We start from the raw sequence: 27,054 nt of genomic DNA, 5'->3' as shown, positions 1-27,054 counted from the left end.
ATTTAGACAGAAAAACTACTTCTACTACGGTGGAGATTTACATTACAGCCGTCGTTGCCCCTCAATCTGGCCTTGATGTTGCTATGAGAGTCTCCACTGCTGCCTTAAGGATAGAACCCTGCACGACTGCCTTTATTCCTCTCTTTAATTTGTCCAATGCGGGGTTTTCCCAGCCTGTCTATATCTCAAAGGCGGGCTTTGTTGAAAATTCTGGCAAAAACACAGTTTTTATTACTGCAGAAAGACACCTTATTGCCCTTCAAAGGATGAACTTCTAAGCTTGCTAATGATATTTCTGGCATTAGAGCAGTTCTTCACCCAAAGTGTAATTTGCCTGTCAATGATTCACCGTTAGGTGTCTTTAACTCATAAAAAATATTCCCCCTTTATGACTTCTTGGCATCTCTAGCAGTCAGAATGTGCCAACTACATGTTTTCAAGCTTGAAGCTAATGGAGACCAACGAGTAGCTGCAAAACCGCCCCAAAATGTCTTTTATCAAACTCTCAAACCATCCAGTCGTTACCTAGTTGTGTGATCGGTAATCCACAATGACTTTGAACTGCACTGTGTACAACTACTCAGTCTCCATTAGCTTCAAGCTGCACATATGTGGCTGGTGGCTTTTAGAATTTTTAGAATTCTGGAGTCTTGTGGAGAAAAAAAAGAGCATTTCTTCATGAGTTAAAGACACCCAGATGCAGTCGTTGAAATGGAAGTTATACTTTTTGGGTGAAATATCCTTCCATGCTCAAACAAATATTCAGCTAACTCAGACAGTGAAAATAGCACAGTTATTGCCCACTACTTATCGAACTAGCATAATTACAAGAGAAGATGGTGACGAAGTTGTCGGCAGTGTTGCAGTGCTGGTTTTAGGCCCAGCCTAAAGTTAGACGTGGGCTGGACCACGTGTGGCTGCGCGCTTTTAGCAAGGAAATGTAATTGTGGGCATATCGTAGGAGCGCCAGCACAACTTCCGTCCTCTGTGGAAGTGGACGCAAGCAAACAACAGAACTCTTCAGGGTACAGAGCCACGTGTCCATCTGGACTCCCATTGTACCAGTCCAGAGGGAACCGAATGGAACGCACCCTCATCTCACCATCGAGCTTTAAATGTGTGACCACGGATTATCAATCTAACGTGAGTTTATAAACCGTGCAAAATGTCTTAAAACATCTCGTGATTTCGTCTACGTGGAACTCTGCTCAGTGAGGGTTGTTTTAAACTCCCGCCGATCGTCTGGATTTGTGTCATCGAACAGCTGATTCCCCCGTTTATGTCTGTCATTCAGTTGACTTCTCCGTGCACCTCCTTGAGCTCGCTCCTCTCGCAGATCTAGTAACATCACCTCTGGCTGTGCTCCTCTCGGACCGGACGCTTTGTCATTCCACGATAAACAAATGTTGTTTGGGGACATTTGCTTTTCTTTTGGAGGAGTCTGCTCATGAAAGCTCTTTCATTTTCCTGGTTTGTCCCCAGTTCCAGAGCACCTTTTACAAGGATGAAGCAGCGACGAATACGATTCTGTTGTTGTTGCACTTTGCTTCACCTGCCACCTAAAAAAAAAAAGCCATAACAAAAAAAACCGACATAAATGTGAAACAGGTAATTCAGCTTCATCCTCCGCCTCCACAAAGAAAGAGCTACGCAAACTCACATGTCTGTGTTACCAGCGACTCTCCACGTTGAGCGTTTATGGAGGAATTTGGCCTTATGGATCAGATCAGATTTATTTATATATATTTGCAATATCCAACGAGGGATTTGGGCCGGTATCAGGTGGACTCCGTACATTCCCAGTCTTTGTGGCATGGATCCAGTCCTTCCGTCCGACTGGTGTTCTCACCTCTGCTCTGCAATGTTCCACTCAACAAGTGCTTGGCTTGTTCTTTTTTATCTTAAATAATGCTCAATAGTAATCCCATTACAGTGAGCAGTTTTGGTCTGGAGTAGATTAAAAGAGCTTACATGGGCCAACTTGATAAGTTGTGGGACTTAATATAGTGTGTGTGTATGGGTGTGTGTGTGTGTGTGGGGGGGGGGGGGACCCATCCTGTGGGAAATCAAGTGTCCCTCATCTGATTCCCTTACTCCCCTTCTGTGTGCCCTTTTTCATTTCGCTTATTTCCCTTTCGTCTCTCTATTGTTTCTGTCTGGCTGTCCTTCGCTCTAATTATGCGCGACCGAGGCTGACGCTCATAGGCTACGACGTCCGTTCTAATTAACGCTGGGGAAGCCGGAGCAGATGTCACTCAGCGATGGTTGCAGATTAGCAGTGTAATTATACTTTACTGTAAAAGACTGAGCTGCTCACGCTGAGGACGTCTGTCCAGCAGAGCCACTCAGACAGGGGCCTCTCTTTCTTTTCATACTCGCAGATGTACAGTGAGCAGTTCAAGTACCTGTTTCGCGGTATTGCGTAGCTGTAACTTGTTCAACTCTGAGGCTCTTTTTTTTTTAACAATAAGAAAAGCTAATTTGATTATGAGGTAATGGTGTTAGCGTGATTATAAGGGGATATTCGCGGTAGAGTCCAGTTCATGTCTGGTGGTGATGTTCATGTGATGTTAGCTGATGGCCCAAAACTGCCCTCTAACCTTTAAATAATCTGCGATAATACGCTGTTAAAAATACATACAGAAGAGGATCCTGTTGTCCAGGGAACGAGTTAGACACGGGGCGGGCCTGCGCCAGGTGACACTGGAAAAAAGAAAAACAATTAGAAATAAAGTAACATCAATCATTTTAGTCTCAACTCGGTAAATAAATGTTGTGACGGTTCTTTAAGTCTGGACTTCTTCTCAATGTTCGATTCCACCGAATCTACTAACCTAGAGACTCCTTGATAAAAGTCTGTTATGCATTTAAATCAAACTAAATGTCATTTTCACATCATAGACAATGAAGTCCAGTGTAGTTTTATACAACAGCGTATGCAAACTGATCATTTTACTCATAAAAGGTCTTCATATTGGCACACATGCACAAACGTGCACTCATTTCTGTGAAAGGACAGTCCATCAGTCTTCAGCTTTAAATAATATTTGGATGTTTTCTTACTTTTAGCTTGGTGGCTAAAGACCATGTGACCGTGTTTTGTTTTTGTTGTTGTTTGTTTTTTTTTACAGGAGATTTACAAACTGTACCTTTAACTTTGAATGTTGCTTGTAATTAATTATTGTTGGGGAAGGAATTATATTTTTTCGTGTTGTTTTTTTTTTTTTCTCTTGACACCCTGAAGCTGGAAGAATACGAGAGATGTTAACAATTGTATCCGGTGTAGAATTTGTGCAGCACGTAAGTTTAGAGAATATAAAACTATCAGCAATAAAACTAGTCGTGTTTGTAAAGCCCTCAGCCGTCTTTACTAACTGACAATTTATAACTTTTCTTCCATCTTCGTTCTCGACTTTGCTATTTTGGAAATGCTCAAGCTCGGAGATAAATATGCATGCATGAGTGGAGATGTTTATGTGTTATAATAGAGGCCCTCTGGGGATTTGGGGGTGGCTTGCAGAGACCTCAGGAGGGTAGGCTACACTATAAAACCATCTGTTTATATTTGCCACTTCAGGAGCCTTGTTGCTGCCATTTTTGGGCAAAATGTAAAATATTCAAACATGTCTAGCCAAGGGCGTTTTTACTGTTACAACTTTTGCTTCCATCTTTGAATTCCTGTCTTTTTGTTCACATTTGTTTTGCTTTTTTGACATTTATGCACTGCACGCCCAGTCAAATCTACGATCATCTGATATTTTAAGGAGCTGCAAAAAGGGAATGTCGGAGAGAGTTAAAAAAACAACAACAGCGACCCTCCTCACCACTCCCAGTTTCCCTAATTAGGCTCTTCTACCCTTAAAATATTTCCACGGTTCAACTAAGTGCAGACTTCTCCCAGTTACTTTTAACTAATACATTTTTCAGTGTCTGTGACTTAAGAGGATTTGTTTAGGTATTTAAAAAAATAGGAAAGAAAGAAGAGCAACTCCCATGGTTGTTTTTAGCTGGTGTCGGTTGATGGATAACAAAAGGAGAACATCCAGTGAATACAATGAACCTGCTCGTCATTATCATACCCGGGGGGGGGCTGGAGGAAGGCTAAATCTCTTATTTGATCACCTCTCTTTCTCTGTCTTCTCCTGTTTGTCCTATAAATCTCTGCCAGACTGTCCATATACACTAAACAACTTGCCTGGATTGCTGTCAATCTCTCTCTTTTTTTTGAGTTTCTGTATCTGTCACCTTACGGCTCCACACCGCCCATGTTTCTGTCTGCAAACACTTTTAGTTATTCATGTATTCTCTGTCTTTAAAACATCTCCTCCTCCTCTTTTTCTCTGCGTCTCTCCCTGAGGGTATGTTAAAACCTGCTCGGTGGAAGTTTTACCTGCAGGGGGTCAGTTAATGAGACTCTCTACTTGTTGTATTAATTATGAAAATAGCCGCTGTTGTTCTCTTCCACCTGCACCATCCAGCCTTACTCTGCTGCTGCACAGCTAGCCCCGCCAGGCTTCAGTGAGTCCATGAAAATGTTGCAAGAAGCTTTGCTGGCCAGGGTCACTCTGTTTAAAGCATGGCTGTATCAACAGAAATGAATAAAGTGTTGGGGGCGTGACATCATTTATTCATATAAAATTTGCCCAGCGGGCAATAAAGCCAAAACAGTCTGACGTCCCTTAAAAGGACATGCTAGCATGCAAGATGTAGTAGCGGCAAAGGTCCATAGAGAACTTGCACCACCACTAATTCTGTTTTAGCCCTTCGTTAACTTTTCTAGACATTTCCAAATCTTATCGCACCAAACGGATCAGATTGCGATGGTTAAAATTTAATTTGGGGGGTAGTTATGAGGCCAAAAGCTAAGCAAAAAAAAACGTCTTTTACAATGTAAGTCTATGGGGTAAAAAGTAGTTTTTGGATGTAACACCGTAAGATGGAGGCCATGGTTGCAATGACACCGTTAATGGTTATAGCTTGGCTTAGCTCTGTTGTTAGCAAGAGCATAGTAGCCCCGAATACCGTAAAAGCAAAACCATCTGTCAGCTGCATTTAGAATGGTTTCGGTATGGTTCGTTGTATCATATTAGCTTCACTAAGACCTTTTGTGAATTGACCAGAGAGGTCCTTACACCTTTTTTGGTTGCTACTTAAATTAACCTCTGACGGAACCAGGGTTAGCTAGTTAGCATGCTAACTCACCAGAATGGATAAGAACATATTTTCTGACTTCTGATCTGCGTGCATCGTCGTAGAGGAAAACATGGGCGCCTACAGTAAACCAGCGTTTGTATACTAAGACTACTAGGACATATATTGATTACCACAGCACCATTAGCGAAGAGAAGCTGTGTAAATTCATGTTTTACAACACAAACACCACATTGCCTCTCATTCAAATGTATGAAAAGGTGCTTATTATTGAGAGCTGAGCCATTATCTATCACTGGTGCGTTTTTGTCGGCAGACTTGGGCTGGGTGCATATTGCCTGGGTTTCCAAGTTCTGACATTAATAATTGAGCTTCTCCGTTGGAGGGTTTTCCTTTTCAACTTCCCAGTTCAATGGCTCGCAACAATAAATGTCAAAAACTGGCATTTCTTCACAGTCTGATGATGACTGTTTTTCATTTTCAAATCTTTTATGGAGGACAGTGCTCTGTGTCTCACCTCTGCTTACCCTCCCTTTGGTACTGACCTGCCCTGCCCCTGGCCTTCATCGGGGGCCTCTTTTGGGACGAGGCGATGGTCAGTTATTGAGTTTAGCTGTCGATGGATTGCAGTGATTACAGACCCAGAGAAAGCTGTTTTAAGTTTTATTAGCTCATTAAGAAAAGTCTAGCCTGTATTCATAAAATCTTGGTAGGATTAATGAGGTCATAAAATATCGATTGATAATAAAAGTCAATTAGTGGAACGCTATTTTCTTTGCTCAAGGGACTGAATTGGATCCCATATTAACTCTATCCATGAGTGCTGTTTGGTTATAAGCTAATTAATTAAATTTATTGGGTACACCTGGCCGCAGTTTTTCAATAATACTGACTTACACAGACGGTGGTTTCTGGTATTTTGTCAGCCTCCGTTCATAGAAATAAGATGGACAAATAGAAGGAACACATCTCAGTAAATCAGAACAGTTAAAGCCCCCAAGAGACCGTTAAAATAAATCGTCTCAACAGGTTCAGTAAAAACTGAACATTATGAGCCTCATGAAGGGAAGATTTATTGCAAGGATTTATTCGGGTACATCTGAGTTGGTCTGAACTTGAACCTTCAGTGTCCAACACCGGTGCAAATGTCTGGTGTAACAAAGCTGTTATGTTCTTTGCAGAAGATTTTGATTCTGAGTTTCAGAGGACGACGTGAGACGTGACTTCTTTTTGTGGGATTTATGTCGCCAGATATTGTTCAGCAGCTTTAAAAATCCCATCATATCGCACGGAGTCACTGCCCGCGTGAGGAAAACTGTGTTTTTATGTGTGTTTTGTGCTCCGGCTGAACAAATTAAATCATTGGCTGACTGAATATGCAAAAGCGTTTCCTAATTATGAATTCTGAAATCCTACATTTTTGTTGTTGTTGTTCAAAGAGTGTTATTTACATAAAGGAACACAAAAATCCACACAGTTTCTGGCAGCTCGGGCGCTATATTCTGCTCAGCATTCTTCTTCTGCACACAGAAACAGTTCCGTCATTCTGATTATCACTTATCTCTGTGTATTTTAATAACAATAAATCTTCACGTTTTATCGCAAATAAAAGAAGCGAGTGGAGGAACAGCTCTGTGCGCTGCGGTTTACCCAGGCGAAATAACTTCAGAATGAATCTGCTATTACACGCTTTATGTGTGTGAAGTCTCCAAGATGCCCCCTGAGACACAGACACGCACAACTCTGCCTTTCTGTTGCATGCATGTGTAAGTGTATCGCTTTATTAAATGGACTAAAAAAAAAAAGCCCTTTCATATCTTTTGTAAAAAAAAAAAAAAGCTTTTGTATTTTCCTTGTTACGCCAAAGCTGAAAGTTCATAGAGCTTCAATTCAGATAATTCCAGCTCGCATGAAATATTCATAAAATCCTCTGCAGGTGATGATTTTGTTCCTCCGTGCTCTACCTGTTGCACAAGGTTGGACTATTCTGACCTGCAGAAGCTAATTTGTTTTGACTTGCGCGTGTGAGGAACATCGCTGCGGACGTCCGTGGTTTACAGCCTGCTGTTGTACTCTGATTTTCACATTAATTGACCCTCTCCCCCTCTGTGCCTCTTCCCTCTGCAGCGTGGCAGTGGGTGTGGGTTTCTATGGCAACAGCGAGACCAATGATGGTGTGTACCAGTTGACCTACTCTCTTTACAATGCCAATCACACGCTGGGCGGTGTGGACAGTCTGGTAGGTGAAACACTGCAGTACAGAATACACACAGTAACTGTCTTAAGAGTTGTATCGGGATGTTTTTTAAAATTTGTTTTATCGGCTATTTTTGGAAAAAGAAAAAGGAAAAAAAAATCAAAACACTTTGAATTTACTGTAAAAATTTTGATGTTTTTTTTTTCCCCCCTCCAAAATATTAAGAAAACTTCTCAGCAGTGAAGCAAGGAAAAATGATCATTGAAATAAATCAGCCTTACAGTTTACTTCTCATGAGGGGAGGATTCATCAGAGGACTTCTGTGTTTTACTGGCGCAGTTCTATGAAGGTGCGGCGAATTAATGGAGCTGCATGGAAACACACAGACACTCTCAGCCCCGAGAATCGGGACGCCAAGAAGATTCGATTTAGTTTGTCTTTAAATGTTTTAGCACAACCTCTGCACACAGAAAACTCTCTCTCTCTCTCTCTCTCTCTCTCTCTCACACACACACACACACACACACAGAGCGCTGTGACTTTCTTTCTCACTTGTCGCGTGTGATCCTTGTCTATTTTTATACGCCTCACTTTCCATCTTCTCTCAGACACCTAAGTGTATCTCGCTCTGCCAGTTTTGACACTTAAGAAATGTTTTCCAATTTGGGTCTGGAGTGCGACTTTCGAAAAAAGAAGAAAAAAAAAGTTAACGGCGGCGGATATTTTCAACTTGGAGAGGATCTGAATGTTTATTTACAGCAAATTACTGTAAAACTAAGATGTGACTGAATCATCCTTTAAGGAAGACGAGACAGCAACTCATCAGCAAATATAAACCAGAGCCGTCCAGCGCCTGGAAGACACCACGGCCCTGGGAAAGTTTCTGGTGTAAAACTACTTCAGAAAAAATGCTGTCGATGGAATAACGTCATACAGAAAAGGAGCTTGGAGTCCGACTGGTATCCCTCAAACCGCCAGAGCTTTTTGAAGGTCATTTTTCCCTGCTGTTGTTTGTTTGTACATCAGCGGAACATCTGACAATTTTCGTGGAATTTGGAGGGAGAACAGGTCAAACTAGAAGCGATTAACTTTTGGAGGATCGAATTGTAGATCCTGGATGAAGCTGTTCCGTGCTTCAATGGACAAATTCTTTTGAATCCACGTGAGTTGGTCGAAACAAACGGAAGTCATTTGGATTTATTCTAAATTTGTGATCCACAAGATCTATATAATCCAAAATATGGCCAGTACCTCTGACAGTTACCTGATTTGATGAAAGCCGAGGTTGTAATATATGGACCGCGTTCTGGATCGGTGAGCTAGAAGACCTGATTTTGGCTCATGGAAAGAAAATGTATGAACAGATTTTGATGACACTGTGTTGGTATTCTTAATCCACGTAGCCTAGCTCCTTGGCAGGTGTGCGCTGGCTGAGTCCTCGCTCATTTTTCCACTGTAATCTCACTGATCCGTCTTTAATCCAGGCAGCTAGTAAAGCCAGTCGGTATCTCCTTTACTTTTGACGAAAAAAAAAGTTGTACACCTCATGTGATAATTTTCACAATGCAATCTTCCTAATAAGCGAAGGGCGTGTCAAAACCAGACACGACTGTGTAGTCGCACGTGCTCCTATTTTGTAGAACGGTGCAACGTTCTCATCCGTGCAGGCTGAGACTTGATGGCTTGCTGTTGAAGAGTGGGGGATTAAGGCTCCATCTGTGTTAATGGAGATTAATGTGATATTTGAGCCACCCAGCGTGGCGACTCAACGTGGCCTCAGTCGTAAACACTTCGCTAAGAGCCCACACCACACTTACTCTCTCACTCGCTGCACAGAGAGCTTCTTAACATATCCCTCTGCTTTAAAAGACAGCACAGCCGTCCAGGAGAAGACAGGTCCATCTTAGTAAATGACGGAAAACATCTAAATACCTTTTTTTTTTTTTCTTCTTACATCTGAACATAATTTGAGAAAAAAGAGAATCATTTTATAGATAAGGTACTTTTCACTGTAAAAAGATGAGAAAGTATGTCATCACTTTCATGATACTTAAAATAACTGTCAGTCAATCTAGTGAAATTGTGCGTCACTATGCAGGGTTTTGTATGATATTTAAGATGAAAAACAACAGAAAACCACAGGAAGAATTTACCATAAAACCGGGATTTATTTGCAAAAAATAGCTCCCCGCTGGCGAGGCAGCCGTCACGAAACCATTTCAGTCACTTAAAAGTCATTCAGAGCTGATATGTGCGAGTGCTTTACACTGATGATGTGAAAAGGATCAAGATTTCAACGCTGAGCCGTTTGCCGGCGTCTGATTCTGATTGATGCACTTTGTAAATAATTTAAACTCAAGACTTATAAGAACCTCCTGGTGTTGGAAGATCAGTGCTGTAGATTACCCTATGGGATCAGCTTCTCCCGTGATGTCCGTCAACCAGCTAACGTAGGCCATAAAGACATCGGTTCCAATTTACTCCATTTCATCAATTTAATCATATTAAGCTTGTCCTGCCTAAGAATAGATGCATCCTTCTCTAGATTGTACGAATTGTCCACTGATTGCCTTTTATCAATCTCGTAGAGCGCTTTTCCACGTGTATGTGGCTTTGAGACAGCCAGACTCATCAACATCATCGGATTCTGTTGCTGCTCTTGTTCCTCCTGGACGTGTGAACGAATATAAACACGTAATTTTGATGGTTTTTATTTCAGTATCATACACCTATGACTTTTCTTGAGCACATGCTTGCGAGTGCTTGCACAAGTGAGTTCATTGCACGCATCTATAGACTGTTAAGGAGTGAAGTCCTCAAGCAGGACAAAGAGCCCAGTGTGCCACACACAGTTCCCAGTCTCCCCCCACCTAATCAACCATGAGCGGAGGAAACAAAGCCCTTTGATGGGGAAGAACAAGGAGCATTGCGAGTCCGTCTGATTGGCAGAGTGAGGACTGAAATCGGTATTGAAATCATTGACAATGAAGGCCTCCCTGCCCTTTGGCCCACACAAATGCCTTTTAGCTCGGCTCTAAAGACTCAGTTTATAAGAGTTAGAAGGAAGGAAGTTAGACTCATTATCTCCAGACACTTTTCCCAGCTACTATTTAGAACTTGATTAGCTACAGTCTGGAATATATGCTTATGATGCGTTTATGTACACACATACTCACTCTCTCACTTTACACACTTGCAAACCGAGTACAATTTAGAGACGTTTGTGGAGCCCAGCCAACCAGGATGCGTTAAATATTCTGTAATGGGACTGATGTGGCGTTTGCAGTGTGTAGCCTCACTAATAATAACTCTATTGTTTGGAGATGGGTGTTTGTGAGAGGTTTTGGCAGCCAGCAGTCACCCGGTGGACTGGGTCAATGTCTGGGTCGGTCACTGAGCAATTGGCCTCAGCTCAAACACGGTTTGGACATGATCCCACTACATAATTACAAACATACACATGCCCCCCCCCCCCCATTCTCATAATAGGTTTTCTGTAGTATTAAGCTATTTATAAAATGAGTGAAGGATTAGGAATTTAAAGGAACATGCCAGCATTTTAGGAAATGTGCTTATATGCTATCCTCCACAGAGCTGGACCAGAAGATACCCCTATGAGTGCCCTAGGGAGCTGAGACCCACAGACCGTTAGCTTAGCCATGTAGCTCTGGTGAAGATGGTGAATGAGCACATTTCTCAATAAGTTTCCCTGGTCTTTTAAAATAAAGTGTTTATCTTCCTATCACAGTCTTAGACAAAAGGGTGAAACTTAATGAATTAAATATCAGCTACATATTCTAATCTGGTGTTTAGCCTGCCTGTCTTTGGGAATTGAGAAAACCCAGAGGAGCCACGTGCTCAGTTTTCTCAATTTAAGTTCCAACTCATTCATGCCTTCATGACCTTGGTGAAGAATATGATTGTGGTTAAAAATGGCTGAAATTAATCTACGAAAGGGTGTCTGGGCTCACCTGTTGGGATTATCCTGAACATCTAGAATTAGCTTGAAAAGTTCAGTTCCTTTGAATCAAAGTAGACAAGGTGTCTGATTTGGGGGTCGTCTGGGCATCTTCATCTGGAGATACTAATGGTATGTGCTATTTTGAGAATACCCAAGGGTAGACATTCAGTATACTAAGGGGAATACATTTTCCATCTTACCAGAGTGATAGTTTGGTGATGGATTCCTCGGTGTTGTGAGTGGAGCATCTTGGGATTCCAGGGAAAGAGCTGGGGAATTGTATCGGAGCAATCTTTGAGGATGAGAGCTAAACCAGGAGAAGCAAAAGATGGGGAATGTATGGATGTGACTGCTACGGTTGTCCCTGCAGCAGCAGTTACTGCAGTTAAATGATAGTGAGCAGACCAGGGAATCATCATTTCTCCTACCCTACAATTTGTACGGGTTAAAGAGACTGGTGATTCTTTAAGGAGAAAAATGTGTTGCATTCCAGGAGAAGAAACACAGTTCTGGGAAGAATACTTCTCTAAAAGCTGACATCCCTGTGTGCTCATGTAAAAAAATCTTTGACCTCTAAAATTAGAGCCCTACGGACACAGTTTGCGTCCATATTCATATCTCTAAATTGCTCATGAAGTATTCATCACACTGAGGTGGTTTCAAATCAGAATAAACCGCTCAACTTGACTTTCTCCAAATTGTTGTCTGTGTAGCAAAGTGTTGCCAAGAAAATTAAGCTTGATTTACATCAAATTATAAAAAATACATTTTACAGGTCTTGATCCACCTCGAGGAGAGTAATCTCTCTCAGAAATTCAGCAATAATACATTGCCTTCATCAAGATATGCTCTGATTTTTCAGAGTTATCGACCATGATGCAAAAGTCAGTTTTCGGGGTCACAGATTCTGATTAAAATCAATACCATACCAAAAGACGGAACATTCATCTGTCAACCATTTCACATGAGCTCAAGAAATTTGATCGAAATCCCTTCATGAAATTTTCAGAAACACCACCAGTAGCTATACCCTCTCAATGGCCTACAACAGTCTGCAGGATCCAGGATCTACAATTTGATCCTAATATAAATTTAATCAGTTGTTCCTTGGATATTATATTCCATTCCATCCATTCCGTTCAATCATTTTGGAGACAAACAGACGGACGCTTGTGATCACGTTAATAAAGACAATAAGATTACTTTGAAAAGGCCTGTGCATCATGAGTTTAAGAAGGGACTGGTGGGTGGGTTTCATATGACGCAAAACTAACGGACACTTCCCTTTTCTCTCGTGGGTAGTTGTCCAGCCTAAAGTTGTTACTGATGCAGGGCCAGAGGTTGTCACTGTGGCCAAACTACATTCCGTTTCATTTAACCTCTGTGTGAACTGTTGGCCTCCAGAACTAACTGGAGTGAATGAAACTGGTTGTATATCATAGTACAAAGCCACTTCCTTCCCCTGGTCAACAAACTCAGCTGCATGGGCCATCAGTCTTCCAAAAGCTGTGATTTTATGTGTTCTCAGTGTTACTTCACAAGACCATAAATGCCTGTGTGATTCTCTGGGATAGCATCTGAAAAGCTCTGTGGTCAAATACCTGAGAAGAAAAAAAAAAGAAAAAAAGAAAAGAAGAACTTAAGAAAGAATAAATAGGTGCCGGCATGGCTCAGAGGTAGAGTGGCCGTCAAGCAACCAAAGGGTCGCAGGTTCGATCCCCACTTCCACCGGTGACCATGTCAAAGTATCCTTGAGCAAGATGCCGAACCCGTAATTGCTCCTGATGGCCCTGCGATGGACTGGTGACCCGTCCAGGGTGAACCCCGCCTCTCACCCGGTGTCAGCTCCACCCTGCGACCCTTAACAGATAAGCAGCATAGAAAATGGATGGATGGATTGAAAGAATATATTTTTAAAGAGATGTTCCACCGAGCTTCATTACCCAGTGGTAAATATGGGCACTAGCTTTGGGGTGACTGAGCTGCCAAAGCACTTAAAACCCATGTTCCATTTCATGCTCCAACTTCCACATTCAATTTTAATTGAAAAAGCCTACTGCTATCAAGAAGACAGTGAGTTAGAATTGGAAAACTGCATAATTCCATAACATAATTTTATTCTAGTAGTCTAATAGTTCTTGGGCAGTTAAAGAAAGATTAGTTGTGCACCAATCTTTTTACTGTGCCTTAGAAAATAACATCAACATAAACTTTGCCATGAAAATAACTGTTTGGAGTCCAAGATTGGACACATCTTTTCCTGCCATGGACTAACCACAACATGCGTAGGATCTTTGACAAGAATGTACAATAAGCTTACATAAACGGGCAAAATTAGCCTACATAACGCCTATTGATGTTTTATATTCCCTCTCTGAAAGGAATCAGCATTTTATACTTGGCAGCACATTGTCAGTTTTTAAGATTTCTTCAGCTCTAAGCCACTTGCCATTTGTTTCAATGATGCCATTCATCATGGTTTCCTTGTGTTTTTGGTTTGTTTTTCTACCTTACGGCTTGTAGAAATGAAAATCCCACAGTTAAACGGATTTGCACTGTGCAACAAATTGTTGATTTAGGAAATTGCATGGCAGAAAATTCTTCCCCATGCCTTTCAACCATCTGAGTGAGATCAAATCGAAGAAGACTGGGAATCATATCTGCTCGATCGGTGAGGATCGCTTGCAGAGTGAGGAGAGGAAGGAGAGATGAGCTGGGTTGGCTGTCTCCCTGAGCATTCCAGATAAGATCCTCACACAGGATCCCAGGATGTGACACATGCTTCATTTCCCATCTGTGGTTTCCTCTGCTTAGTCAGGAACGGTATCCATGAGTGATCAGATAAACTTCAGAGCACCACAGGCTTGTGTGAACTGCTGTTTCCAGAGTGTTTTTGTTTTTCGAAATGGCAAAGTCACATTTACCCCTCTCACACTGGGTCCGCCCCTATTCCTAAACCTCAAATTAACTCCTCCCACATGCGTCTGTGCCCAACTCAGAAGTTTTAGAGTCCACTCAGACTCGACTGTTAAATGTGATGTTTGAATACTATGACCACACCTGCCGTCTGCGGTGCTCAGCACACCCATTAGTGTCGTGTCCCATGCTTGGGCCAATGATCTGGAAATCCTTCATCAATAAGAACTAATAGATACTTTTTTTTTTTTTTTAGCCCTACAGCCCTAGTTGGGATGTTGGCGGATGTGCATAGGTGTTAGGGTATGTTTCCACAGGCTCACTTTGGCTTGGGTCGGGTCGGTACGGCTCGATACAGATGCTTTTCCACCAGCACTTGGTACCACATCAGCGTGGGTGGACTCACCGGCCGAGAGTTCCCTGGCGTAGTTTGTGTGCGACACAACAACAGTGTGCGACGTGGAGGCAGCGTTATGCCTGTTGCTCGGTCAGTGGTTTTTGCTTAAACTAAAATGAAGGGACGACAGACAGGCAAGGCTTCAAGCGGCAAAACAGAACATCCAAGAAAAGTATAAAAGACTTTTCCACGCAAACAACCAGTATTCCGCCGAGGCCAAGATGATACAAAGTAGGCGACGTAAGTGGATAAGTTACCCAATCAGCGCCCAGCTACGGGTTTACGTCTCATTTTAGTCCCCGCTCGGCTTGCTTGGAATCCCAGCGGAGCAGGGACCAAAATGGTAACGGTTTGTACCGTGTGGGTCCAGTGGAAACGGGGCCAAGCCGACCCTACCCGAGCCAAAGTAAGCCAGTTGAAACGCTCCCTTATACTTCTGTGGTGCACCGTGCAGCGCCCTCTGTATATGACGCGATGGTCAGTTCAAAACAACTAAGTACACGGGCTGGTTTGGTAGACAGAAGCTCAGGTTAAGAAAACAAACAGAACCAGTTCAAGAACCTGTATCAGTTTGGCACAAAAACAGTGAGTTTTTTTTGTTTGTTTGTTTTTTTGTCATCACATACAGTAATTATGAAAACCTTTAAATACTTCCATAATTTTTGTTATTGCTATACCCAATTTCAATTAACGGCAAAGCTTTAACTCATCCGTCTCCTCTTTTAGTGCAGCTGCAGGCAGTAGAGATTTAGAATTAAAATACATTGTATTTAATTGTATTGTTTCATGTGTTGGATGTGAATGATCTTTTACTCGCAATTAAATCCTGTTCGCTCCATGGACAGTACACACAGCACAAGCACATACTGAATGTGTAAATATTAGCTTGCTGTTTTACAAGTTTTTATGTAAAAATAATAAAATAGAAAGAAAAATTATCCATACATATCCAATGAGAAAGGCGGCACGGTGGTGCAGTGGTCGGCGCTGTCGCGTCACAGCAAAAAGGTTCCGGGTTCGAGTTCCGGCTCGGGCACGGGATCTTTCTGTGTGGAGTCTCCATGTTCTCCCTGTGCCTGCGTGGGTTCTCTCTGGTACTCCAGCTTCCTCCCACAGTCCAAAGACATCAAGAGGGGACGAGGCTGATTGATACTCTAAATTGACCGTAGGTGTGACTGTGAGTGTGAATGGTTGTCTGTCTCTATGTGTTGGCCCTGCGATGGACTGGTGACCTGTCCAGGGTGAATGGATGGCTGGATGGATGGATAGATGGATGGATCCAAGGAGAAAAACAAAACCACAGCACGCCAAGAAATAAACGTGTCCTTCAGAGTTTGTTTTTGTCCAGCGTTATTTTACCTTCTCATTTAAAGAAACAAATAACAACAATATGAGTTTGGATTCTTTTGTATCCATTCTTGTACTGCGAGTATATATTTTCTCAGTATTTTCACAGCATACAATAAGTTACATTATTCCACATGAACAACAACAATACCTCTCAAATTCGGGACATTATTTTCATAAAGACTCGCTTTATTTATGAAAATATCTCAATTTTATCTGTTTGTTGAAAAAGCTATTCTGTCTTGTCTACAATGAATATTTTGCTACTAAGCAAGAGTTGAAAGCAAGCAGATGAGTCACCAATGTTTTTTTCTATTTCCTCTCTTTCCCTTAAGTTCTTGAATGCGGACTACGTATTGAATGGAAACCCAACTAATTACTTGGGCCCAGCTTCGACTCTCCTCAGCTCCTGCAAACCGCGACAAACACAGCAACAATATACGTTGTCTCTCCGTTGAATGCCAAGTACCCGGAGCTGAATGAGAGCATTTATTACCCTTTTTAATTATCAAATAGCAGGATGTCTCTGTGAATGCCATTTCCCTGTAAACAACATCTCCCTTCAAGCAAATCAGGGTGTAATTAAACCCAATGAAATTGATTGCGCCAGCGCTGGAAATGTTCGCTCCACACGTATAATCTGGTCTTTCTGTGTTCGGTCAATGAGGTAAAATCATGTAGATAAATAACAGAGTCCATATTAGTTTTGTTGTTTGCCTTAGAGGAACACGCTTCCCTTTGGGGAATGGATTAGTTGATTACATGGTTTAAAGAGGTAAACAAAATATGGCTGTCATTAGTGAGGTATCAATTTGGGAGACAATCGTAGAATACAAAACCCCAGCGCTTCCAAATCAAACATTTCACCTCCAGCCTCTCTAGTTCTGGCTGTTCTCCAAGTTCACTTCAAAATGGACCTGTGTAATCCATCTCTCCCACGCTGTTGCCTCGTTCTCCTCTGCAGCCTCAAATTTAGGTTAATGTTTAGGCTAGTTTACTACAGGCGAGATAATAAGTTACTAGGGACTTTGGTGTTTCTGTAGAAAGCCGGAAGAGATGAAAACCGTATTATCTCCTCCAGCTGATGCGTCACTGCTTTGCTAAATTTCACCCCTGTGGTTATCAGAATGTTTCACAATGACAAATTAGCAACTCTACCATTTTTCCTGGGGCTGTACTCGGAGTGCACAGCAGTAAACACAGACCCAGGTTGAAGTCCCTGCCCTCTCTGGTGCTCCCTTGCAGAGTTCTCCCAGGATCTGCATGAATTTTGTTGTAATCTGTGCACTTACAATAAAAACTTCCTCTACAGCTGAAGTGGAGCTTTGCAAATATCTATCGATCAGTCACCAAACTTCATTTTGTGATATTTCAGCAGAATCGCTGACGCTCTGATGTCATGTAATGACTAAGAAATAACATCAGATAGGCCCTTTTCACAGCAGCTTTTTTTTTTTTTTAACCTGTCGTTGCAGAGCAGAGAAACATTGATTTTGGCTCCGTTGAATTAACAGAGCGGAGTCCTGGTATTGTTAATGTTGGCTCAGTGGGAAAGCTGAGATAATCTAAATATAACTGGGCCATCAATAATCTGATCAATTGCACCTGACATGTCGAAAAAAGATACTGAGAAAAGGGTCTGTCGAGTTTGACGTCGCACTGTGGTAGAAGGTCACTCCTTAAAGTGCAGTTTGAATTTTATGCTGATTTTGTTTACTTGTTTAGAGCAAGGAGACTTGAACGGAAGGGCGCACACACACACACACACACACACACACACACACACACACACACACACACACACACACACACACACACAGCGACTGTTTCCTTATGGCTCTCCCAGTATCGTCTGACCTGAATAGTTAAGTGGCTGTTTCAGTGAGACTTATCTGATATCACCATGTTGGTGTTGTTCCTGCAACATCATAATTAATGTTGGGGGTGAGGGTAAGGATTAGGGGATTAAGTATGACGCTGTAGGAACACCAACATGGCGATAAGAGATCGTGATGTGGTGTATCTCACTTAAAGCAACAGAGATTTTTAGCAGGCTGTCCCCATCTGTATGTTTGAAAGAGCACTGGGACAGTTAACAACAGCGTGGCGCAGGATTGAGTCCTTCAACTCAGAATTAAGTTGTATTGTAGAACATCAAGATTCCTCAATGGCAAAGTCAATGGATTGCTGGTAAAATGCCTGAAATATGGTCTGTGGATAACGCAAGCTGAAGGCACTCAAACGGTTTGTTCAGTGCCATAAGATACATCCATAAAAGCAGCTTGTGTGAATTTTGAAGACTTTTATGTGCCAAAAATACAGCAGTTATTCACAAGTAGCGACTACAGACGTCATCGCACCGAAAACAGAATACTTCGGTCTGTAGTGTAGTTCCCCCCCTCGACTTCATATCACCAATTCACGCCACCCAGCTGTCCTGGTCATTGCTCCACCCAGGACTACAACATGCTTCCTCCGTCGCATGTGGAGTCATTGGACACATTTTTGTCCCTGACAGAAAGAAGAGTGAGGTAGCATGTGAGAGGATGATGTTATTCTACCCAGTAAACTGAAATCCAGCATAGAATTCCGATTGGCTTCTGGTCAAGGAAACCCACGGCAATGCTAATTTCCAGGTTCACCTACATTCGATACACCTACGTCCCTATTCAAAGTTTTTACTTGGTTGCTGAATTGGATTTGTTTTTGAAGGAAAAGAAGTGACTTTCTTATTCATTTTGGACCTTAAATCTTGTTCGAAGCATGACTGCGGCATTCATCTCATCTTTTCTTGTTCCCTCCAGGTGGCCAACACCATGGGTGGGATGAAGAGTGGGCTGCACCAGCACCTCGCCAGGCTGGACGAGATCTTTGCAACACGCGGCGACTACGTACAGACCCTGCAGTTCATGCAGCAGATGGCGGACAATGTGATCAAACAGCTGCTGGGCCTGCCTGACTGGGCGGAGGCTAAAGTGGACCTGGCATCCATCGCTGATCAAACAGCCAACGTAGAGTACTACAGGTGAGGGACAGGGAGGTACACGTGTCTGGTAGTTTGGCCTCAGGAACTGTTCAGTTACAATCCTTGTGATGCAGTATTTGTAAAGGTTTATTATCAAAGAGGCTGATGGGGAAAAAAAACAAAACAAACTCAGGTATATGCATCTCTTTCGGGGCGTAAATTAAATTTGCTGCACCCGTTAAAAAAGTCAATATATTCAACATACTGAACTGAAAATTATGAGTGTGTGCACACGCAACCCTGACATACAAATCTTGTTTGTTTGGCAGAATGCATCCAAGCGTATATGTTTGATGTTGATACTACAAATTAAACTAAAATGAAGAAACACTTACTTGGAAATGAAACGCTCCAGCTGATGATATCATGGTTCTTTAGTAGCTGCAATCACCGAGCAATTTGTCTGTTCAACATTCAGCTGAGTAGATAATTTATGCGGAGGTAGTTACATTTTGCATGTCATGACCTGAATATATCACATGATATTTAGTAGATTAGATTAAATAATGTGCCTGCAAGTCTGTATCACCCACTTATGTGAATACAAAGTCCCTTTCAGACATGGATTTGTGGGAAGTTTGACCATGGAAACAACCCAGTAATTGACTGTCTCCACAAGATGCATTTTTTAACCTGAAAGAGAGCTTCTTTCTGGGTCTCTATGCTTGTCAGAAAGTGTAAATCAGTCTATTCTAGTGTGCACCACTTATTTTGGGGCTTTTTTGGAATCACACAATCGGCATGGCTTGGCTCAAAACTTTTCGGAAAAACTCCTAGCTTGATAACTAGCTAGCACGTTAGCTAGCTTGCCAACGTTATTTTCAGAGCCCTAGAAAGTCTTCAGGCTATTGCTCAGGAATAGTTTAAAAAACAGAGCATTTCCTCAGTTTAAAGACACAAGTCTAATATGCAACATAGGAAGCTCTAAGAAAAATTAAAATACCCCTTCTTTATAAAAAATTCTCCTCTCTTCTCTCAGCGCTTTCCTGTGAGGAAAAGCTAATAAAGCCTCCTCCCTGCCTGTCGCTGCTTTCTTTTTTGACGTTAACCTTCCTGTGAATGCTGTTTTTCATTCACTTCAGAAGCATTTCTTTGATTTCTTCATCTTTGGTGTGTCCACCATAACTCCCGCTGCTACTGTCGCGAACCCCCTTAAGCGCAACCTAAACATTGTCGGGTGACACATCACTACAGGGATGCTTGCAAGAGAATGTCGCCCCAGACAGAAAAATTAGAATACTGTGAAAGGCGGCGAGATTAACCTTGTGGCGACAAATCAAGTGAGCATTGTGTGAACTCTTGAATATAAGGGACATTCATATGTAAAACTTAGAGACTATAGTTTAGATTCAGTCAGTGAGACAGAAATTGAATTTGAACACTCAGTAGTGTTCCAAATGCTGACCTATTTCCATACCCTGTGAATGACAGCAGTAAAAAAAACAAAACAAAAACAGCTTCACTTGGTTTCACAGAGGCCATCGAGGGGTGCCAGCGCTGAATTTCCTAGGAATCTTATAGAAAATAAACACTGCTTGTAAAAAAAAAAATAAAGTACACAGGGTCTAACCAATTATTCCATTAACCAAACATCTACAGTCCCTAATAATAGAGTGCAGACTTCACAATTACGGTATAATATGAGGAAAACTATTCTAGTACACCTTGTCCCATTACCATTAAACTCTTATCATCGTGGAGCAGAAACAAGCCTTTAGCCATATTTTGTGTCCTTGTCCTTCTCTGTCTGAGGGAACAGACGAGCTGGTGTACGGGTATTGATCTGTAATGTGACTCCTTTGCTCTGCAGATAATTCAGTTCCTCACATAGCTTCACACTAATAGACTGAGACCAGACAGACAGATATTTTCGTCCGTTAATGAACTCATTACCACTGCTTCCCCCTAGTGAAGTGTGTGAGTGTGTGTGTGTGTGTGTGTGTGTGTGTGTTTGTCCATGCGTTTGCATGTTTTTGATTTGACTTATTAATTTGTGCTGTCCCAGTGTTGCCTTCGCTTACCCAGAAATGTTTTATTCAGATCAGAGCACTGATTTGAACCAGAATTCACTCCAGGAATCATCCTACATGTTTTAACTGCAGTCCAAAGCTAACATTTCTGTACTAATTTTATATTTAAGCAGGGTTGCACATCAGTCAATAAATAAATAAATACTGTATTTTTTTTTAGTCGTATTTCATGCGTACATCATGAAATAGAAATATCTAGTTTAATGTCCGTTTAATTGCTCTTTCTCCTGTTTTTTGGGAGTGAAAAAGATGAAATCCGTTCAGAAATTGTGAAAACTTGGCTACAATTAAAGGGAGATTAAATAGTTTGAAGCATTTAAGCTGTACATGAACCACATATGTCTAACAAGAGAAATTCAGGTGAGCTTAAATCTCACAAGTTGAATGTTTTATGCGCTTATTTTGCGATCTAAATGGTTAAAAAAAAAAAGAAAAAAAAGTGACACACGATGTAAAAAGCTTCGAAGTCCACACTGGCGTGGAGGTAAAGAGGCCACCCGCGTTCTTGCCTGAGGTGTACAGTATTTGCATCGTTTCTATCGAGCTAATTTGTTGCTTTCTTTGACCTGTGTCTCTACAATTATCACTATTAACCCTCGGAGACCGAAGTCAACCCTCTTTTGCTCTCGGCTATCTCTCTGAACTTCTTGAGAAAAATCAGCCTCTCTCTCTCTCTCTCTCTCTTTTTTTTTTTTTTTTTACATACATGCGATCTTCCCGTCTTCGATGCCCCAGTGCACCCCTTACTCTGTTTGACTTTAATTGGATTAAGATAGCAGAGACAAACATGGTGGCAGTGTCACCCCAGAGCCTCCGTGTGCATGTTGATGCTCCAGCTTCTTGTACTGTACGCTGCCAAGAGGGGGGAAAGATGAAACGAGGAAGAAATAGCAATGAGGTGGTGGCGAGGGAGAGAGGGGCAAGCGAGAGTAAAGGGCCTAAAAGGAAAAATGAGGAGAGAGATAAAAGGGAGCGGGTGAGAGGAGGAGGTGACTGTAGCGGGAGTGGGGGTGGGGGGGTGTCGGAAGAATGGAAGTAAATGATAACAAGGCAGTGCAGCGGAGGAGTGATACAGGAGGAGAAGGTGGAAGATCAGGGTGGAAAGATGCCATATTGGCCTTTGTCTGCAGCATGCCCATTGATCCATTGATTATTAACCATCTGGACTAGCTCCCTGTGTGGGGCCACAAACGCCTCCCCTAACAGATGAATCCACCCAGGAGGGGAATGCAGGAGCAAGCATGAACACACACATCAGATGACAGCCTCTGAATGTGTGTGTGGAGGTGAAAATGAGTGGGACGGGCCCCTCTACTCACTGCATCTCCTGCTTGTTGTCAGAAGTCATTTTTTAACCAATACAACTTGAGCTGTCCGTTTTTCGGTTTGAGCCCCATTTTCTACAGGGCCTCCTGGGTCGTGTGGTCTCCTCCTCCTGTCAGCGAGCACGTGAACTCAGCAGAGTAGAAACACCATCGCTCATGTCATGCTCTGTCACGGTGTTGTACTTCAGGAACGGTATTAGAAGTTAAAATGTTCCGTTGCCGTTCAGATGATCGCGGATGAAAATCGTACGCAAACACAAAGAAGTGAGATGAGGCTTTGTTGTTTTTTTCGAGCCGATGACTGAAACATCTGCCGTGGCTCTCCAATGATACGTGGCTTAACTTGGTCCGGAGGCTCTAGGCTAGTTAGCCGAGGATTTCTTTCCAGTTGTGCGTGCAATTATGGCTTTCATGCGATGAAAAACAAAGACTAGCACAGCCCCTTTGTACATTTCTGTATGGCTGCAGAGGGGATCTAAAGACGGGTGCCCTCTGGTGGCAGTTCCTAATGCGTCAGGGAGGTTTAGAGAACGGTTGAGTCAACTTTTGAGTACAGTTCTGCCCTTGTTGCATTAAATTGCAGTTTCTCTTAAAGCAGCAGTCTCATGTGTTGTCCTGCTCTTTACAGGTGGCTCACCTACCTGCTGCTCCTCATCCTGGACTTGATCATCTGCCTTCTGGCCTGCCTGGGGCTGGCCAAGCAGTCTCGCTGGCTGCTGACCACGTGAGTCCAATGCGCCCGACAAATTCATATTTCATACGTGCATTTTTGTTTATAAGAGAACATTTCGTGTAAGGCTGAAGTGGTATTTGCAATCCTACACAACAGAAATGAAAGGTAGGAGTGAAGAGACATGGGCAGAATGTTTGAGAGAAGGGGTGGATTTGGAAATGAGCAGACTATGTAAATCAAAACCGGGAGCCAAAACAAAATATTTAAATTTTAGTGAGTTGTTTTTTTTTTTTTTGTCACATCAGTACAGCAGTAGCAGCTGCAGCAGATTTCATTATCGGTCCAGATGTTGCAGCACAGAATTGAATGTGCGCATTGTGACAGAAGGCGTAATTTTAACAAATCAAACACCGCATGACTCCTCGTGCGTCCTCAAAAACCTCCAACACATCATCTTTCTTGTCAGGTGCCTTTACTGCACATTCATAATGCGACAAAAAAAAAAGAGTTTCTGCCTGTGCATTTTGATTCGAAAAGCACAGAAAGATCCAATGCAGTGCTTCGACACCCATTTAATATACAGACACGGAAGGGCAAGCATAATGAAATGGGACATGAAACGAGTTGTGCTGGTAAGCGCTTGCGTAGACTGTGGGAGCTGAAGGCAGGAGTTGCTTCAGTCCCCTGAGAAATTGCCTTTGTGAACAAGGCAGCTAAGTATTAGATCCTGTCTGTGTGAAAACACTGCCCTGCAAGCCCTGTTGTATTTGCCTGTTAGAAATGCCAGCGGTAGGTTGAACTTCCTCCGAGTGTTGCCGTCTCAATAGCTTTGCTGTACAAATTGGATCGGAGAACCGTGGAGAGAAGGGAGCGAAGCTTTCTGATGTTATCAACAATATAACTTCCTGACGATTGTTGTTGCAGCTTAAGACTTGACTTGCTTGAAATGGCTTCACACTCGACCCGCATTGTATCTCCAAGGGCTTTTGTGACGTGCCATTAAGGATTTAGCGTTGTATTTTTAGCCTTTATTTTTGGCAGATTCATTTTAACTGTCACAGGAAAAAAAAAAAAAACAAAACGTGAGAACAGATGGCACGAGTAAAGAAAAAGAACTCACTAGAAACATTTTAAAGACGCGGTCAGTGATTCTTGTACTATACGTGGTTTTTTTTTTGTTTCGTTTTTTTAGCTCACAGTCCGCTAGACGTTGGTTCTGCGTGTGTGTGCTGACAAATGAACTCAGCTGGCTCTTTGGGCTGAACTACACAACACATCTCCAGCCAATCGGCTGCAGGGGGCCATCTTTGCTTGTTCACCCACAATCACATGAAACATTAATAGCGCTGGCGATATTATGTTGCCAATTATAAGATGCTTGCACACAATTGTGCACGGCTTTCCCATTTATTTTCATCTCTGAATCCTTTCCCACTTGAATGTGTTTTTTTTTTCCTTGCACTCCCCCCCCCCCCCCCGTGCTGTAAAAGGAGCGTTCACAGGACATTAAATCCACCGGGGCCTCCGTTCATCCAGCCGAGCGTTACTCTGTCTCTCTCAATCAGTCAGCTGGGGGTGTGAAATGCTAGAAACTTGCCCTACTAACCACAAACCACCCCCACCAAACCCTCCAAGCCCTTCGCTCTCACAAGATGAGTCAGTGTCAAGAATGTCTGCTTTCCCAATGGATGCTCTTTTCCAGTAGAGTGGAAGTGGATTCGGGAGGGGATTACACTCTGGGGGCTTCCAGACTCTTCCTGGTGCTTATAACCAGCTGGTTCTGTGTTAGCTTGACACACACTAACAGCTTAGATGAGCAGATATACCCTCATGTCAGAGAGACAGGAAGAAACACACACAGGCCGCACTGTCACTCATTTTTATTTTTGATTCCTGCTTCATTCCAGATCTGATTTTTTCAATTTTCTGTAACCGGGTTAATTGGGCACAAGAATCGGCAGTTATTGGATTGTGAGGAAAAATTGCACAAAACATGTTTTGAAGTTTGCCAAAGCAAAATTAGACAGTGAGGGATTGTGACAAGCTAATTGGAAGTATGTTTTCTGTATTTCTACTTTTAGCATGATGCTACTTTCATTTCAGTCAGTTTTTAATTGATGCATAAATAACACGAAGGTGGTTTGAGTAGCGACGTGAGAAGAAAACACATTTATAGGGAGGGTAAACAGTATTCTCGAGCAGAATCTACCTCCCACACTTGTTCAGGCCAGTGACTTGACCTCATCGTCCGCCGTACACTTCGGCTTCTTCAGTTGATTTGTTTTGCTTCAGTTTCACAGCCGATTTTTTCCTGCCATCCCTCGTAGCTCAGTGGATCCGAGAGCAGAGCACAGAACTAACACAGTTTCCCTGGGTTTGGACGTGACCTGCCAACACTCAGCGGTGATCAGAGGGCATCGCTACTGTTTGCCTGGTTACCAAGAGTCAAAGTAAACACACAGGGTGTAGTTTGACGGCCAGGCTGACACAAAGGCCACTGGTTCCCAACAGTGTGCACAGAAGAAGTGGAACTGTTTGTCTGCAAGAGCTTAAAAAAAGTCTTTTTCTTTTTGATTTTAGAAATATTTGGGTTGTCGAAAATGGCTTCACCAGCTGTATTACAACCAGAATATTACAATCTCTGGCTCCTGATTGTCAACAGCAGTTGTCCAGGTTGCTTTGTATTTGTGATGCAAAGGTAAGAAATGGATAGCTTTCAATTTTTGGAAGTATGAAATCCTAGATTACTATGCGAAGCAACTGGTTTCGTACACGAACACACACACAACCACCTCATCAGGCTTCAAGTTACATGTTAGTGTGACCAATCAGCTTCTTTTGAGGACGGACGGACGCGTTTTAGGTGAAACACCAGCGAGAAACGACTGCTCTTAAAGAATCTGAGAGTATTTCTACTTTGAATGAAGCACAAAGAACCCCACCGAAGGCTCTTCCCTATGAAAAAGATCCAACAGGCTTCAGCTTCTTTTGAGGTCATTCAGCTGAGTGGTTGAAGTGAGCTTGTGATGGGCAAATACTTCATCCAATCACCCGCATAGTTTTGTAATTATCACCGAGACCTGGGATGAATTTTGAGAAGTTAGATGAGTTTTCTTGCTTCTTTCTGCTGTAAAAAAACCCCGATCCATAAAGGTACTCACCCAAACCCCAGCAACACCAGCAAGTCCTGCATCTCAATCCCAGTATGCTACATGTGGGAAAAAGTTCCACTTGCAATCTAACAGAAATATGCTGCTTAATTCAGAATGTGAACATTTTCTAAATGAAAGTGTCATGTTAGCGTGAATGTATCATAGAAATGGAAGTACCAAGTGTACCAAGTGTCCACATGCATGTGCATAAACAGACACATGCAGATATCCAGGAGTGTGGGTGAAGGAGCCTCGGGAACACATCGGACTATTGTTCACCCCTAGAAAAAAAACCCTCAGCACCAATTTCATTACACCTGACTGTGATAAACAACGCTCAAGTGTTTGACAGGAGAGCAATTTTGCACCGAATCGGCTTGTTTTTTTTTTCTCACTTTTAAATCAAGATGAGTCTGTGAAGCCTCGCTCGCTTCCCTGTCTTGTTAAGTGTCAACTCAGGCCCGGCTGAGGATTCTGTACCAGGGAGATGGAGGGAGACTGAATACAGGAGTGGAAAACCGATAAAGAGGCTGAGGAAGGATAGAGGGGAGAGGGCAAAAGGAGTCTAGAGAGAAGGGGATAGGAGAAAAAGATAAAGGAAGAAGTAAGGGCAGAAGCTCAAGAAGGTCAGCGCTGAGAGCTCGGTCTCCGCTCTGCACTCGGTGGAGCTGCAGGGTGTTGAAACTGGAACATTCTTGTTGCGGGCGTGAACGTGCAAGCCAGGATTACATTGAAACAATGATGACATCGCTTGGAAACTGTCGCTGTGGTCGAATCAACCAGAGTTTATTTCATTCTCTGGATACACTGTCATATAATGGGAGCTGATCTATAAGAGTACATTGTGGATTTTAGCGCACACCAGCACATAGTTGCTTCT

At 42.5% G+C, this 27,054-nt stretch overlaps 1 protein-coding gene and 1 long non-coding RNA gene across 4 annotated transcripts in view; one reads left to right on the top strand and one right to left on the bottom strand.

Annotated features, from left to right (window-relative positions):
* ttyh2 (tweety family member 2) overlaps window positions 1-27,054 on the top strand; it is a 75,998-nt gene that overhangs the window by 33,328 nt on the left and 15,616 nt on the right. For all 3 annotated transcript variants that reach the window (XM_086195180.1, XM_086195177.1, XM_086195181.1), the window contains exons 3-5: window positions 7,279-7,390; window positions 18,774-18,994; window positions 22,978-23,073. In XM_086195180.1, coding sequence (XP_086051306.1) covers window positions 7,279-7,390; window positions 18,774-18,994; window positions 22,978-23,073 — 429 coding nt within the window. The remainder of the gene's footprint in view (window positions 1-7,278; window positions 7,391-18,773; window positions 18,995-22,977; window positions 23,074-27,054) is intronic.
* LOC147239892 (uncharacterized) lies at window positions 473-11,651 on the bottom strand. The gene is made up of 3 exons (XR_015111469.1): window positions 11,510-11,651; window positions 2,642-2,703; window positions 473-1,559 (listed from the first exon to the last, which is right to left on the bottom strand). It is a non-coding gene; the product is annotated as an uncharacterized LOC147239892 (long non-coding RNA).

This window comes from Aulostomus chinensis, chromosome 23 (assembly GCF_037954235.1).
Source record: "Aulostomus chinensis isolate RoL2024-O1b breed Wild chromosome 23, RoL_Achi_v1.0, whole genome shotgun sequence".
NCBI classification, from domain to species: Eukaryota; Metazoa; Chordata; class Actinopteri; order Syngnathiformes; family Aulostomidae; genus Aulostomus; species Aulostomus chinensis.
The sequence above is the reverse complement of the archived record's forward strand: the minus strand, read 5'-3'. Positions and strand labels throughout refer to the sequence as shown.